Source organism: Camelina sativa, chromosome 5 (assembly GCF_000633955.1).
Source record: "Camelina sativa cultivar DH55 chromosome 5, Cs, whole genome shotgun sequence".
NCBI lineage: Eukaryota > Viridiplantae > Streptophyta > Magnoliopsida > Brassicales > Brassicaceae > Camelina > Camelina sativa.
The window spans coordinates 31,665,070-31,682,349 of record NC_025689.1 but is presented as its reverse complement, the minus strand read 5'-3'; the positions used below and the strand labels follow the sequence as shown (position 1 = coordinate 31,682,349).

Sequence of the window (17,280 nt, the reverse complement as noted above, 5' to 3'; positions counted from 1 at the left end):
AAGAAAACCAAAAAAATCTTAGACTCACTTATGGATGGGGAACTACTGAAGTAAAGAGATATTGAGTGATTTTGTTGAGTAATGGGACGCCTTGCCTGACTTGTTCGGAAAAAGTAAGAGTCTTTGCCTCGACGACTGAGCTTCTTCTCTCCTCCGGTGATGATTTGTTTTATGTGGAGAGATGTTTCACAGAATCTCCAAAAGAAACAAACCCATTAATTAAGATATTAATAATTAAGAAAGCAAAATACTCAGATGAGAAACACCAGAGAATGTATACCTTTTTTTTGTCGTTGTGGAGTTTCTGGCCAAATCAGATGAGAGCTGAAGAAATACCACGAAAACAACGTCTTCTTCTGATCATCACCTGCAAAGACACGAAAACAAATACTTCCACCAGATATTTTTACTCATCAACAATGAACAAAGAGCGAACCATATATACCTCTATGTTTGACGTTGTTACCGTTGGGCGAAGGTTTGCTTTTGTTTGGTTCAGAATGTTCTTCAATCTTCAAACCAAAGCATATATCCGATCTGCATAGAAGAAGCTTCGTTAAGACAACCAGCCTAAATGAAAACAAATTCGGGGAAGCGGACAAGACAAAGACCTATATTGTAATAACACGCCGGCGACCGTTTTTGTTCTGAATCTACTTCGTACGTCCTTGTAAAAATCTGAGTCATGGTCCCGGTTGGAACAAGAACACAGACACCGACCTGATTCGTTTCACCCAAAAGGAAACACAAAATCATTAATTAAGATCCCATACACAAAAACGAAACTCTTCTTTCAAAAGAAAAACATCGGCAAATCGAGCAAATCGATTAATAGGGCTAGAAAGATACCTCTGACTTGTTTTTGGCTCTCTTGTTGCCTTTGCTGAATCAGATTGGTAGTGCTAGCTACGTTTTTTAACACTCGTTTCCCTGCGGTTAAAAGAATCAACACATTAAAAACAAAAAACTATAACAAGAGGAACGTTGCCGACAAGACAAAGACCTTGATTACCTTTTAATCAAGTTTGATGTTGTTTTACTGTAAGAACACGCCAGCGACCGTTTTTGTGTTCTGAATCTACTTCTTCCTTGAAAAAATCTGAGTCAAGAAATCATCGTCCCTCCTGGCGAAAAAAAACATAAACCTGAGAGTCAAATTAGCTCTTTACCTGCTTCTCGACTCCATATTTAGCTCCTTTCACAGGCAAATTAACAAATAAAACAAAATCTGAAAATTAAAGCAACTTGGTGACTTAAAGTAAGATACAACAAAAACAAAAAAAATGAAGAAAATAAAATCATAATAAGGATCTTAAGTTTACCTACAGCGGATTGTTCCCACTGTTGTTGTTGACTTGGGGCGGTCGTCTGTCTTTACAATAATACATGCGAAGAAAGAGAGTGAACAATTTGGCTCACCTGTCTTGATTTTGCATCATCTAGCTTTTGCCTTTTGAGAGCTCTATTTTCCTGAATCAGTTTGGCAGAGGTAGCTATGTTTCCCTGCAGTGAGGCAATAAATGCGCAGACAACAATTACAAAAGGAACATGAAACCAGATTTGGGTATCAGAATCGTTATTAATTAAGACTATAATCTCTCTGATGGAAGGTATTTACCTTGAATTATGGCAGATGTGGTGTACTTCTTTGTGGTGCAGGCAAAAGCTGGAGTTGTGGAGTGAAGAACTTGCTGATTTTGAAACACTAACTGACGCACCTGTCATCTACCTTTGCCCTTGTGATGGCTTTGATTTTGATGACTCAGATTGGTAGTGCTAGCTAAGTATTAAACACTCATTTACCTGCAGTGAAAGGAATCAACACATTAAAATAAACTATAACAATTTGCGGTATCAGAATGGTTATTAAGAATGTCAACTACCTTTATGCAATTTCCTGATTACTGCCTTTGGCTTGAGTCAGTTCTGGTGCCTTGTCGAAAAGAAGAGGATTTGGAAATGACTTACAGAACAAGAAGAGTGAACCACCATATAATGCAGAATCATCCCTATAAGAAGAAAGAGTAACTGCATCTGTTTTGACTACATAGTAAAGAGTTACTGTCAATCTTAGTAATAATACCTGTACTCACACTTTCTAGCGCTACACTAAGCTATATTTCTGCATATATTTGAATAACCAAGACAAAATGGGCATGTAGGTTGCTCTATCGGACCAGCAGCACAAGGCTGTAGTAGACCTGCACAGAGTTAGATGTATCTTTAAAAGATTGTACTTTGTACACTAACACGGGACGTTTTTCAGGAAAAGGAAACACGTGTTACAAGACTGGATTAAGAAACATACTGTTCCCACATAGTAAACGTCTTCAGTTCTGAAACCAACCAACACTGCAACTTCAATCCTCTTTATTGCCTTTTCTTCTCCAAGTCCGTATTTCAGAAGCATTGTAGCGCTGAGAATGGTTGCCAATTGGTTCGTCTTATCCTGGAAATTCAAAGAATAGAGAAGTTGTGCAGTTTATTTTTGGGGGCATGGAAGTAGTTTTAATATAAGGGAACAAAAGCCGTGTTTGTTTGAAGAATACAGTTAGAACCTGTCAAGCAATATCAGGTGCAGAACCATGTAAAGGTTCAAAGAGTCCAGGTCGCTGTATTAAGCATGAAGGGTTTATGTTTAGAAAAGATCATACTGCATAGTAAATCAGATTGTTTTATATTATACCGAATCACTGAGACTAGAAGATGGCAGCATTCATTGAAGCTTCACCGGATAATAATATATCCCCTAATTTGTTGTTTGTAGCAATGGTGTAAACTGTACATATGAAATAATCGACCCATCGTATCCATTGTAAGTATTTACACAATTTCCAAACCGTTATCAACGCTGACTAGTTTGGCAAATACACGTACCTGTTTGGGGTCACGAACAAGCTGCATCGCAGCATTGTCAACATCAACATATTCAGAGGCTAGTGTTGTTACACGTTTCAGAGGCTATTGTTGTTACACGTTCCATCCATTAAATAGTGGCCTGCAGAGGAAAATATTGCATTGGCATCAGTGAGCAATTTTATCAATCTGAGGAACATAAAAACTGCTTTAAAATATTAGTCCGTAGTACTTAACAATCTATCCACGGAAATCTGTATCTGAGATTTTCAATCATGTACCTCGAGGGTAGCATAAACCTCACTGTTAAACACAACTTCTTCGCCATTTTCATTGGTCTTTATGCCCCTTGGCTCTACAAAACAAATATCTTATCGTGAGACATCATATCTAAAGAAACTGTCCCACTACATAACGAGAAAGACAAGAATTACAATCAGTTTTAAAATTTAATAAACTAATTAAACTGACCTCATGTAAGATCTTTTACAATATTTAAGATCAACACCTTCTGCTACCTCTATCTTCAAGGTGGAAGCATCCACTAACTGTATAAAAATTTGAAGTTCACACAAGAAACAAAGTTCAGACTACCAAGAATTTCTGAGATTAGGCTGAGGATGGTTACCTATGGCACAACTGTAGCAGGTCTCAGATTTGCAAAGACTTTAAGACCTGCACGAAGCTGAAGTAACTCTCACGCCTCAAATGCTTTTCACTGTTATCCCACTTGTACCTTAAATCATACCAAACATGAAAATATGAGAAACTGTATTTCCCAAAACAATTTAACAACATAGGTTGGGACAAGAGAGAAGACATACCCTCCAATGTTTTGCAGCTGCGATGGTCTCCTCCGGAAAGGGAACTCCCAGAGCAGCTCTTCCAATAGGCATCTCCCGTAAGCTAAATTCCAGTCCTAATACAGAGGAAAGACGCAATCTCTTAGACATTTCAGCGGCTAAGAAATAACCATTTTGATTACAACGAAATAACCCCACCCACGATTCTAAATCCCTTTCTTCAGAAAAAAAATCTCGCCAATTTTTTTTTGTCGTCTACAATCTCGCCAATTTCTAATACTAACATCTTTTAATTTCTAATACAATNTCAAATACAAATTCTAAGCAGAAAGCAGCAACAACATTAAGAGAAAGGGAACAAGAGAGAGAGACCCTTCCAATGATCCAGCTCGCTGAAGCACATTTTTGGTAATTGGGAGAACCTCTGGCCACGACATCAGAAAGAATATCAGCAAAAATCATCCCAGTCAGAATGAGAATGGTATCGAACTGGGACATAACAAAGTTAAAATGGATTTTGTAAATCATGGCAGTTAATACATGAGGAGCTGGAAAAAGTGTTCCAGATTGGACTGGCTTTCAGAAAGAAAAAAACCCTGTCCTGGGTGCCGAACAAGAAGATCCATCACAGCAGTGTCAATCAAGAGATGACTCACTTCAACCTCAGTATACTCTGAAGCCATTGATATGACTATTTTCCTCAACAACAGCGATCCCTGCACCCAAAGAAATTTCAGAAAGAAAAAAAACATGAGTTCTGGATCTATCACAATAGTTTCTAATTTAGCTGGAAGTTTTATACTTGTACGCAGTTATCAAGAATTTACCTCCAAGACTGAACAAAGTTTACCGCACCTTTGCTTCCCAAAATCAAATGCAACACAAGCAATGTGATCAACCTAAGCAGAATCAGAAACAAGAATGCAATTGAGCAACTCCTACATTAACTAGACGTCAAATATTTTTCCAGCAAAACTAAAAGTCTAGTAAATGCGAAAACATGATACCTCTCTTGCAGACGTATTGAGTGAAAGACATCTATAACTAGAAAATTTGATGTTGTTACTCAGTCACAATCTTCTTCATTCTTCAAACCCATGGCATATCTCAGTCACATTCCATCTAAAACTGAAACAAAAAAAAAAAAAATTTAAACAGCAGCATGTCGGAATTTCTTGTCAATGCTCGCTTACGTCGGTTATGGACAAGTAAAATAGCAGCATGTTGGAATTCAATCAAAATAATAATTCTACGAAGAAAAAAAAAGAAGATGCGAGAAAAGTTAAGAGGAATCATAGAGTTTCAATAGTTTATTACCTGTGGAAGGGAATTATTGGCATGAAGCAATGACTGGTACCTTTTTGTTCACAGGGTCTTGCTTTGAGTTCTGGTGCCTTGTCGAGTTCCACTTCAGTAGCACCTTGTTTTTCAACAGAAAAAAAAGTAAAGGATCATCGGTTGAGGGAGATGGATAAACTTGAAACAGAACAAAATAAAGAAAAGCAGAGATGATTTTGAGATGACTTACAGTGCAAGAAGAGCGGATTTCCACCATTTGGGTGATAATTCAGCATCATCCCTAACATTAATGAGAAGAAATTGAACCTCCATCATCTAGAGAAGCAACAAAACCAAAAATCTCAGTCTAACTTATGGATGGGGATCTGAAGCAAACGTATGGAGTGATTGTGAGTAATGGAACGACTTGCCTGACTTGTTCGAACAACATGGAGTCTTAGCCTCAACGATATGAGTTGTTTTTTTGTAGAGAGCTGTTTCATAGAATCTAGAAAAGGAAACGAACCCATCAATTAAGATCGCATATAAAAAACAACACTCTTATTTAAATACCAAAACATTCGGATGAGAGTTGAAGAAAAACCAAGAATAGTTACCTTTTTCTGGTTGTAGAGTTTCTCGTCATGAAAACAACGTCCTCTTCTGTTCATCACCTGCAAAGACACGAAAAAATATGCTTCCACCAAATATTACTCATCAACAATGCTTGGTTGAAGGATAAAACTTGCAACAGAAGAAAATAAAATCAAGATAAGGATCTAAAGTTTACTTACAGAGGTTTTATCAGTTGTTGTTGTTGACTTGTTTTGTTGTTGTCGTTGAGAGAATCTACATGTTGAGGAGGAAAGAGTTTCAGTTATGCAGAGTGAGATTACAAGTGAAACATGCTGTTTTTGTAACAATTTGGCTCACCTGTCTTTATGTTGCATCATCTAGCTTTTGCCTTTTGAGAGCTCTATTTTCCTGAATCAGTTTGGTAGATCTGGCTATGATTTCCTGCAGTGAGGCAATAAATGGGCGGAACACTATAACAAAAGGAACGTGAAACCAGATTTGGGTATCAGAATCATTATTATAATCTCTGATGGAAGGTATTTTACCTTGAATTATGGCAGACGTGGTGTACTTATATGTTGTGCAGGCAAAAGCTGGAGTTGTGGAGTGAAGAGCTTGCTGATTTTAAAACAACTACTGACTCACCTGTCATCTAGCTTTTCCCTTGTGATGGCTTTGATTTTGATGACTCAGAATGGTAGTGCTAGCTAAATATTAAACACTCGTTTACCTGCAGTTAGAGGAATCTACACATTAAAATAAACTATAACAAGAGGACTGAGACACATTTGGGGTATCAGAATGGTTATTAAGAATGTCAACTACCTTTATGCATTTTTCTGATTACTGCCTTTGGCTTAGTCAGTTCTGGTGCCTTGTCGAGTTACACTTCAGTAGCACCTTGTTGTTCAAAAAAAAAAAAGATTACTGGTGAAGGGAGATAGATAAACTTGAAACATAATAAAATAAAGAAAAGCAGAAGATTATGAGATGACTTACAGAACAAGAAGAGTGAACCCCCATATATCTCCAATTTCTAGAGAAGCAGCAAACAAGAATCTCAGTCTCACTTATGTGAGGGGAACTACTGAAACGAATGTATTGAGTGATTTTGTTGAGTAATGAAACGACTTGCCTGAATTTTTGGGAAAAGCAATGGAGTCATTGCGTCGACGACTGAGCTTCTTCTCTCCTCCGGTGATGAGTTGTTTTATGTGGAGAGATGTTTCACAGAATCTCCAAAATAAACAAACCCATTAATTAAGATCTTATCTACGAAACAAAAGTCATATTTAAGAAAGTAAAACACTCAGATGAAGAAACACACAGTAAACCCCAAGAATGTATACCTTTTTTATTGTTGTGGAGTTTCTCGTCAAATCAGATGAGAGTTGAAGACGCCATGTCCTCTGAACATCCATCACTTGCAAAGACACGAGCAATGTGATCAACCTAAGTAGAATCAGAAACAAGAATGATATCGAGCAACTCCTACATTAACCAGACGTCAAATACTTTTGCAGCAAAATTAAAAGTCTAGTAAATGAGAAAACATGATATCGAGCAACTCCTACATTAACCAGACGTCAAATACTTTTCCACCAAAATTTAAGTAGTAAATGCGAAAACATGATACCTCACTTGCAGAATAGGACTCAGTACAAAAGCAAACTTCCTCACCTTGTCCATTTGTGGTAAAGCCCCGCGGATGCCCATTGCAAATACCTATATTCAACAAAGAAAGACACAATCTTTGACAATTTGATAACCACAACAAATGAAAACACTTAATACTGACCTCCAGTAAGCTCCCGGATAAACTGGTTCTTGATTCCCGCTTAACAGACTGTGCTCTTCCGAGTATCTGAAATTGCATTACAGTTTATAAATAATCAAATAAATATAATCTGCGATTTAAAGCAACTTGTTGACTTAAAGATTGGCAAATCAAAGTGGACGAGGAAGGAAGACGTATTGAGCCAAAGACACCTATAACAAGAAGAAGCAGTTTGATATTGTTACCTTTTTGGTTCTGAATCTTCTTCTTTCTTCAAACTCATAGCATATCACCCATCTGCAAAGAAATAGAGAATTAGAAGAATCTTCCTTAATACATTAAGATTTTTTACTAAATCTTAATTATAAAAAATCAGCCTTAACGAAAACAAAATCTGAGATTATACTGGAAAATGTTTTTTTCATACCTTATACTTAGCTTCAAGCTTTTCATCCAAACCTGCAAAACGAAACAAAACCTGAGAGTCTTGTTACACTGTTGGTTAAAAAACAAGAAACAAATAAAACACAATATACTTGCTTCTGGACTAGATTCTTTAGTACGCATATCTTAACTCATCACTCAGACCTGCAACCAAAACCATCAATGGTATTAAGAAAAAACTCATCAATCACTAGAATCAGTTCTGGATTTGGCACTGGAGTCTGAAATGTGAAATTGTTCTTTTCATACCTTTTACTCAGCCTAACAAAATATAACTCAAAAACGTTACTGTGAAGAGCTCTGAAAAATAATTTACTGGGAAATTGTGTGTTTTCATACCTTAAACTTAGCTTCAAGCTTTTTTCAAACACATCCAATAACACATCCAATTTATGCAAACCTTCAAAACGAAATATAAACCTGAGATTCTTGTTACACTGTTGATTAAAAAAAGCCAGAAATAAATAAAACACGATATACCTGCTTCTTAACTCCATTTAAAAAGAAGAATCAGTTTGACGTTGTTACCTTATTGGTTACGAATCTTCTTCATTCTTCATGCAAACCTGCAAAACGAAACATAAACCTGAGTTCTTGTTATACTGTTGATAAAACAAAAACAAAAAGAAAAAAATAGAACAATGTACCTGCTTCTTGACTCCATCACAGGCCGTGCTCTTCCACTTGAGTAGTACATTGTTGTTCAACCAAAAAAAAAGAAAAAAGGATCATTGGCCTGGGGGAGATAGAAAAACTTGAAACATAAGAAAATAAAGAAAAGCAAGAGGATTTTGAGATGACTTACAGTGAAGAGGATTCTATCATCATTTGGGTCCACGAGTTTAGCATCATCCCTAACAATATTTCCATCATCTCGAGAAGCACAAGCAGGAAAATAAAACCAATTAAAAAAAAAAGATATCTCAGTCTCACATATGGATGAACTAAAACGAAAGTTTTGAGCGATTGTGAGTAACGAGTCTGACTTGCCTGACTTGACGATTGAGCTTCTTCTCTCTACCAAAAGAAGCAAGTAGTTCCTTACAAGTCACAACCAGCAGGAAGCCTATCACTGAAAAAAGAAAGACAACCAATTATGTAAAAAACATATGGATGGGGAACTGAAACGAATGCTTTGAGTGATTCTAAGTAACGAGTCTGACTTGCCTGACTTGACGATTGAGCGTCTTCTCTCTACCAAAAGAAGTAAGTAGTTCCTTACAAGTCACAACACCAGGATCACTTAAGATAATGTAAAAAACGTACAAGTATGAGACAATAAGATAATTAAGTGTTCTAAACTTCATACCTGGGGGCAGAAGCAGTCTCTTGTCATTGGCATTTTAAAGTTTCGACTAACAACATGATAGAAGCTAAGAAGACGAGGATAGATAAAGATCAACTGGGCTTAAAGTGCTAGACCTCCAAAGACGCATCATGACAGCTCAACCAAGATCACCGTCCTGACAACAACATACTTACAAGATAAGTCCCCTCCCTATGAGTGATAAACCTTGATGCTTTCGTACGTCCTTGAGAACATATGATTCATCGTCCTGGTTTGGAACAGACAGCCACAGACACAAACCTGTATCGCCATTTCACCAGGCAAAAGAAGAAAGGAACAAACACATTCGTTAATTAAGATCCCCATATAATACAAGAACGAAACTCTTATTTCAAAAGCAAAACATCAATACCACCTATGTAATTATAATAGCAGAACAATTTAATATTCCTAATATAATACAAAAGTGAAACTCTTATTTTAAAAGCAAAAAAATTCACACGAAAATCAAATACGTAGATTCATAGGTTTAGAAGAAAACGAGAAGATACCTCTGACTTGTTCAGGCCTGTTTTCTCTCTCGTCACGTTAACACTGTTATCGGTCTTAATATTGACAAATACTTCAAGAGCCGCACGAAACCCTAATCCTGCACTCCTGCAGTGAAAATAAGCAACACATTAGAAAGAAAGAAAGAAAAAAAAAACTATAACAAGAAGAACAACGCCGAGAAGACAAAAGACCTATCTATTACCTTTTATTTTGTAATTGATTAGTTTGAGTCACCGAACACGCACGCTGGCGACCGTATTTGTTCTGAGCCTCGTCCACGAACACACAAGACCTGTTTCAGTTTCACCCAAAAAAGAGAAACAAACCCTAAAAATTTCCAAAAGCAAAAAATAAACATTCATACGAAAAATTAAATTGAAACACGAAACGATACCTCATCTAACTTGTTCTTCAGGTGATTATTAATATAATAAGAGGAGACCAAGTTGTCTCTAACTAAACCCTAACTAATTCATTCATGTATAAAAATATAAAAAACATTGTTAATCGCAAATGTGACGGATCATTGTGGGGATGCCTGTCTGTGACTACATTTCTTTTGGGAGAAAAAAAAAGTGAAGAGGTTACATATTCAAATGTTTCAAGGAACAATGAGGCAGGTCTACTACCTAGTAACTGCATCTGTTTGGACTACATAGTAAAGAGTTACTGTCAATCTTAGTAATAATACCTGTACTCACACTTTCTAGCGCTACGATAAGCCATATTTCTGCATATATTTGAATAATTTAAGGTTAAGACTTTACCAAGACAAAATGGGCAAGTTGCTCTATCGGACCAGCAGCACAAGGCTGTAGTAGATCCACTGAACATCTAGAGTAATAAGCATTCCACATTCCACTGCACAGAGTTAGATGTATCTTTAAAAGATTGTACTTTGTACACTAACTCGGGACGTTTTTCAGGAAAAGGAAACACGTGTTACAAGACTGGATTAAGAAACATACTGTTCCCACATAGTAAACGTCTTCAATCCTCTTTATTGCATTTTCTTCTCCAAGTCCGTATTTCAGAAGCATTGTAGCGCTGAGAATGGTTGCCAATTGGTTCGTCTTATCCTGGAAATTCAAAGAATAGAGAAGTTGTGCACTTTATTTTTGGGGGCATGGAAGTAGTTTTAATATAAGGGAACAAAAGCCGTGTTTGTTTGAAGAATACAGTTAGAACCTGTCAAGCAATATCAGGTGCAGAACCATGTAAAGGTTCAAAGAGTCCAGGTCGCTGTATTAAGCATGAAGGGTTTATGTTTAGACAAGATCATACTACTGCATAGTAAATCAGATTGTTTTATATTATACGGAATCACTGAGACTAGAAGATGGCAGCATTCACCTAATTTGTTGTTTGTAGCAATGGTGTAAACTGTATCCATTGTAAGTATTTACACAATTTCCAAACCGTTATCAACGCTGACTAGTTTGGCAAATACACGTACCTGTTTGGGGTCACGAACAAGCTGCATCGCAGCATTGTCAACATCAACATATTCAGAGGCTAGTGTTGTTACACGTTTCAGAGGCTATTGTTGTTACACGTTCCATCCATTAAATAGTGGCCTGCAGAGGAAAATATTGCATTGGCATCAGTGAGCAATTTTATCAATCTGAGGAACATAAAAACTGCTTTAAAATATTAGTCCGTAGTACTTAACAATCTATCCACGGAAATCTGTATCTGAGATTTTCAATCATGTACCTCGAGGGTAGCATAAACCTCACTGTTAAACACAACTTCTTCGCCATTTTCATTGGTCTTTATGCCCCTTGGCTCTACAAAACAAATATCTTATCGTGAGACATCATATCTAAAGAAACTGTCCCACTACATAACGAGAAAGACAAGAATTACAATCAGTTTTAAAATTTAATAAACTAATTAAACTGACCTCATGTAAGATCTTTTACAATATTTAAGATCAACACCTTCTGCTACCTCTATCTTCAAGGTGGAAGCATCCACTAACTGTATAAAAATTTGAAGTTCACACAAGAAACAAAGTTCAGACTACCAAGAATTTCTGAGATTAGGCTGAGGATGGTTACCTATGGCACAACTGTAGCAGGTCTCAGATTTGCAAAGACTTTAAGACCTGCACGAAGCTGAAGTAACTCTCACGCCTCAAATGCTTTTCACTGTTATCCCACTTGTACCTTAAATCATACCAAACATGAAAATATGAGAAACTGTATTTCCCAAAAATATTTAGAGCCAACAACATAGGTTGGGACAAGAGAGAAGACATACCCTCCAATGGCTCCAAGAAGCACTGCATCTGATTCTTTTGCAGCTGCGATGGTCTCCTCCGGAAAGGGAACTCCCAGAGCAGCTCTTCCAATAAGCATCTCCCGTAAGCTAAATTCCAGTCCTAATACAGAGCAAAGACGCAATGTCTTAGACATTTCAGTGGCTAAGAAATAACCATTTTGATTACAACCAAATAACCCCACCCACGATTCTAAATCCCTTTCTTCAGAAGGAGATTTTTTTTTTTTGTCGTCAACAATCTCGCCAATTTCTAATACTAACATCTTTCAATTCGATAAGTACCACATCAAATTCTAAGCAGAAAACAGTAAGTTCTCGCAAATGAGATTAAACAGCAACAACATTAAGAGAAAGGGAACAAGAGAGAGAGAGAACCTTCCAATGATCCAGCTCGCTGAAGCACATTGTTGGTAATTGGGAGAACCTCTGGCCACGACATCAGAAAGAATATCAGCAAAAATCATCCCAGTCAGAATGAGAATGGTATCGAACTGGGACACAACAAAGTTAAAATGCATTTTGTAAATCATGGCAGTTAATACATGAGGAGCTGGAAAAAGTGTTCCAGATTGGACTGGCTTTAAGAAAGAAAAAAACCCTGTCCTGCTGTGATGGGTGCCGAACAAGATCCATCACAGCAGTGTCAATCAAGAGATGACTCACTTCAACCTCAGTATACTCTGAAGCCATTGATATGACTATTTTCCTCCAAACCGCGATCCCTGCACCCAAAGAAATTTCAGAAAAAAAAAATCATGAGTTCTGGATCTATCACATCAGTTTCTAATTTAGCTGGAAGTTTTATACTTGTATGCAGTTATCAAGAATTGACCTCCAAGATAGTAGTAGCCTTACAAAGTTTACCGCACCTTTACTTCCCAAAATCAAATGCAACACGAGCAATGTGATCAAATCAGAAACAAGAATGCAATTGAGCAACTCCTACATTAACCAGACGTCAAATACTTTTCCAGCAAAATTAAAAGTCTAGTAAATGCGAAAATATGATACCTCTCTTGCAGACGTATTGAGTGAAAGACATCTATAACTAGAAGAATGAGTTTGATGTTGTTACTCAGTCACAATCTTCTTCATTCTTCAAACCCATGGCATATCTCAGTCACATTCCATCTAAAACTGAAACCAAAAAAAAAAAAAGTTAACAGCAGCATGTCGGAATTTCTTGTCAATGCTCGCTTACGTCGGTTATGGACAAGTAAAATAGCAGCATGTTGGAATTCAATCAATATATAATTCCAAGAAGAAAAAAAGGAAGATGCGAGAAAAGTTAAGAGGAATCATAGAGTTTCAATAGTTCATTACCTGTGGAAGGGAATTGTTGGCATGAAGCAATGACTAGTAACTTTTTGTTCACAGGGTCTTGCTTTGAATTCTGGTACCTTGTCGAGTTCCACTTCAGTAGCACCTTGTTTTTCAACAAAAAAAAAAGGAAAGGATCATCGGTTGAGGGAGATGGATAAACTTGAAACAGAACAAAATAAAGAAAAGCAGAGAGGATTTTGAGATGACTTACAATGCAAGAAGAGGGGATTTCCACCATCATCTAGAGAAGCAACAAAACCAAAAATCTCAGTCTAACTTATGGATGGGGATCTGAAGCAAACGTTTGGAGTGATTGTCAGTAATGGAACGACTTACCTGACTTGTTCGAACAACATGGAGTCTTGGCCTCAACGATTAAGCTTCTTCTCCCTGGTGATGAGTTGTTTTTTGTAGAGAGCTGTTTCATAGAATCTAGAAAAAGAAACGAACCCATCAATTAAGACCACATATAAAAAACAACACTCTTATTTAGATACCAAAACATTCGGATGAGAGTTGTAGAAAAACCAAGAATAATTACCTTTTTCTGGTTGTAGAGTTTCTCGTCAACTCAGATGAGAGTTGAAGACGTCATGAAAACAACGTCCTCTTCTGTTCATCACCTGCAAAGACACGAAAAATATACTTCCACCAGATATTACTCATCAACAATGCTTGGTTGAAGGATAAACTTGCAACAGAAGAAAATAAAATCAAGATTAAAGTTTACTTACAGAGGTTTTATCCGTTGCTGTTGTTGACTTGTTTTGTTGTTGTCGTTGAGAGAATCTACAAAAATTACAGATGAGGAGGAAAGAGTTTCTGTTATGCAGAGTGAGATTACAAGTGAAGCATGCTGTTTTTGTAACAATTGGGCTCACTGTCTTGATTTTGCATCATCTAGCTTTTGCTTTTTGAGAGCTCTATTTTCCTGAATCAGTTTGGTAGAGCTAGCTATGTTTTCCTGCAGTGAGGCAATAAATGGGCAGAAACTATTACAAAAGGAACGTGAAACCAGATTTGGGTATCAGAATCGTTATTAATTAAGACTACCTTGAATTATGGCAGACGTGGTGTACTTCTTTGTGGTGCAGGCTGGAGTGAAGAGCTTGATTTTGAAACAATAACTGACTCACCTGTCTTGATTTTCCATCATCTAGCTTCTTCCTTGTGATGGCTTTGATTTGATGAATCAGATTGGTAGTGCTAGCTTAAGTATTAAACACTCGTTTTCCTGCAGTGAAAGGAATCAACACATTAAAATAAACTACAACAAGAGGAACGTGAGACCACATTTGGGGTAACAGAATGGTTATTAAGCAACTACCTTTATGCAATTTGGGTATCAGAAAAGTAATTAATAATGGCAATTACCTATATACATTTTTATGAGTACTGCCTTTGGCTTGAGGCAATTATGGTGCCTTGTCGAGTTCCACATCAGTAGCACCTTGTTCAACAAACGCAAACACAAAACAAAACGATTACTGGTTGAGGGAGATAGATCAACTTGAAACAGAAAAAAATAAACTAAAGAAAAGCAGAGAGGAATTTGAGATAACTTACAGAGCAATAAGAAGAGGATTTGTTTTCCATCGTTTGGGTCCATAATTCAGCATCATCCCTAATATTATTAATAGGAAGAAAGAGTGAACCTCCTTTATTATTAATTTATGCAATTTGGGTATCAGAAAAGTAATTAATAATGGCAATTACCTTTATACATTTTTCTGGTTACTTCCATTGGCTTGAGACAATTCTGGTGCCTTGTCGAGTTCCACTTCAGTAGCACCTTGTTATTCAACAAACACAAAAACAAAACAAAAAGATTACTGGTTGAGGGAGATAGATAAACTTAAACAAAAATAAATAAATAAATAAATAAAGAAACGCAGAGAGGATGTTGAGATGACTTACAGAGCAATAAGAAGATGATTAGTTTCCATCGACTGGGACCATAATTCAGCATCATCCTAACATTAATGGGAAGAAAGTGAACCTCCATATAAGTCTACACAAGCAGCAACAACAAAACCAAAAATATCAGTCTCACTTAAGGATGTGGAACTGAACCGAACTCAATGAGTGATTTTCTTTAATAATGGAACAACTTGCCTCACTTGTTCGAAAAACAGCAACGGAGCCATTGCGTCTTGTCCCCGGTGATGAGTTTTTTTATAAATTAACAATTGCATTGACTACAAGATGAATCTAAAAAAATATAGGTGAAGAGATGAATCTAATCCTAACAAACATCCAAGAAGTTATTTATTACCTCAATTGTTTATTACCTGTGAAAGAGAATTTTTGTTCAAAGGGTTTTGCCTAGAATTCTAGTGCCTTGTCGCCGAGTTCACCAGTAGTACCTTGTTATTCAACAAAAAAAAAAAGGATCATTGGTTGAGGGAGATAGATAAACTTGAAACAGAAGAAAATAAAGAAAAGCAGAGGATTTTGAGATGACTTACAGTGAAGAGGATTCTACCATCATTTGGGTCCAAGATTTCAGCATCATCCCTAATAGTATCTCCATCATCTAGAGAAGCACAAGCAGGAAAAACAAAACCAAAAACTAAAATGAAATATCAATGAAATATCAGTCTCACATATATATGGAGGGGGAACTGAAACGAATGTATTGAGTGATTGTGAGTAACGAGTCTGACTTGCCTGACTTGATGATTGAGCTTCTTCTCTCTACCAAAAGAAGTAAGTAGTTCCTTACAAGTCACCACACCAGTATCACTTGTCATGTAAGAATTGGAACTAGCAGGAAGCCTATCACTGAAAAAGAAAGACAACCAATGATGTAAAAAGCATTCAACTATTAGACAATAAGATAATTAAGTGTTCTTAACTTCATACCTGGGGGCAGAAGCAGTCTCTTGTCATTGCCATTTTAAAGTTTCGACTAACAACATGATAGAAGCTAAGAAGACGAGGATAGATAAAGATCAACTGGGCTCAAAGTGCTAGACCTCCAGAGACGCATCATGACAGCTCAACCAAACCACAGATCACCGTCCTGACAACAACATACTTACAAGATAAGTCCCCTCCCTATGAGTGATAAACCTTGATGCTTTCGTACGTCATTGAGAAAATATGATTCATCGTCCTGGTTTGGAACACACAGCCACAGACACAAACTTGTATCGCCATTTCACCAGGCAAAAAAAGAAAGGAACAAACACATTAGTTAATTAAGATCCCCACATAATACAAGAACGAAACTCTTATTTCAAAAGCAAAACATCATACCACCTCTGTAATTATAATAGCAGAATTATTTAATATTCCCATATAATACAAAAGTGAAACTCTTATTTTAAAAGCAAAAAAAAAATCACACGAAAATCAAATAGATTCATAGGTTTAGAAGAAAACGAGAAGATACCTCTGACTTGTTCAGGCCTGTTTACTCTCTCGTCACTTGTGGTAACACTGTTATCGGTCTTAAAATTGACAAACACTTCAAAAGCCGCACGAACCTGCAACAAAAATCCTAACTTCAGATGAATCCAAAATACAAATATGGTATGGTCAAGAAAAAAAATTATAATGAACGTTCCGAGTATACCACATACCATCCAACAGCTCCGAGAAGAGCATCATCTGATAGCTTCAAGCTTTTTAAGAAAACCTGCAAAACGAAACGTAAACCTGAGATTCTTGTTACACGGTTGAATAAAAAACAAAAGAAGAAGAAATAAATAAAACACAATGTACCTGCCTCTGGACTCCATTTAGCTCAGTAAAATCAAGGGTTTTGCTTTGAATTTTGGTGCCTTGTCGCCGAGTTTCCACTTGAGTAGTACCTTGTTGTACAACAAAAAAAAAAAGGATCATTGGCTAGGGAGATAGAAAAACTTGAAACAGAACAAAATAAAGATAAAGTGTTCTAAACTTCATACCTGGGCAGAAGCGGACTCTTTTCATTGGCATTTTGAAATAAGAGTAGTTCCTTCTTGTATTATATGGGGATCTTAATTAACTAATGGGTTTGTTCCTTTCTTTCTTTCTTTCTTTCTTTATTTTGCCTGGTGAAACGACGATACAAGTTTGTGTCTGTGGCTGTGTGTTTCCATTCCCAAACC

General features: G+C 36.7%; 1 protein-coding gene, 1 long non-coding RNA gene and 1 pseudogene across 20 annotated transcripts; all 3 read right to left on the bottom strand.

Moving 5' to 3' along the window:
- LOC104788081 lies at positions 102 to 15,194 on the bottom strand. 19 transcript variants are annotated; one of them, XR_002038228.1, is made up of 33 exons: positions 15,101 to 15,194; positions 14,900 to 14,975; positions 14,750 to 14,807; positions 14,558 to 14,633; positions 14,237 to 14,417; positions 14,065 to 14,147; positions 13,918 to 13,972; positions 13,725 to 13,806; positions 13,520 to 13,615; positions 5,188 to 5,273; positions 4,977 to 5,079; positions 4,667 to 4,787; positions 4,487 to 4,558; positions 4,200 to 4,375; positions 4,032 to 4,083; positions 3,681 to 3,775; positions 3,485 to 3,592; positions 3,328 to 3,404; positions 3,138 to 3,211; positions 2,878 to 2,998; positions 2,687 to 2,779; positions 2,559 to 2,612; positions 2,309 to 2,449; positions 2,084 to 2,201; positions 1,884 to 2,009; positions 1,619 to 1,803; positions 1,323 to 1,503; positions 1,013 to 1,124; positions 850 to 930; positions 612 to 720; positions 446 to 537; positions 281 to 367; positions 102 to 195 (listed from the first exon to the last, which is right to left on the bottom strand). XR_002038228.1 is itself a non-coding variant. In XM_019246105.1 (11 exons), exons 4-11 carry the CDS (start codon positions 7,855 to 7,857, stop codon positions 187 to 189), a joined length of 381 nt encoding a protein of 126 aa, XP_019101650.1. In that variant the 5' UTR covers positions 7,858 to 7,878; positions 7,984 to 8,134; positions 8,215 to 8,300; positions 8,382 to 8,435; the 3' UTR covers positions 102 to 186. The 19 variants fall into 19 exon arrangements, 16 of the variants coding, with proteins under 16 accessions (XP_019101650.1, XP_019101657.1, XP_019101651.1 ...); XR_002038230.1 differs by lacking the exons at positions 13,520 to 13,615; positions 13,725 to 13,806; positions 13,918 to 13,972; positions 14,065 to 14,147 and adding exons at positions 5,374 to 5,445; positions 5,555 to 5,611; positions 5,732 to 5,786; positions 5,871 to 5,954; XR_002038229.1 differs by lacking the exons at positions 14,750 to 14,807; positions 14,900 to 14,975 and having other exon boundaries at positions 15,101 to 15,118.
- LOC104789746 lies at positions 2,729 to 12,388 on the bottom strand (annotated as a pseudogene).
- Positions 15,305 to 15,721, bottom strand: LOC109133135. Its single transcript, XR_002038237.1, has 3 exons — positions 15,652 to 15,721; positions 15,475 to 15,549; positions 15,305 to 15,394 (listed from the first exon to the last, which is right to left on the bottom strand). It is a non-coding gene; the product is annotated as an uncharacterized LOC109133135 (long non-coding RNA).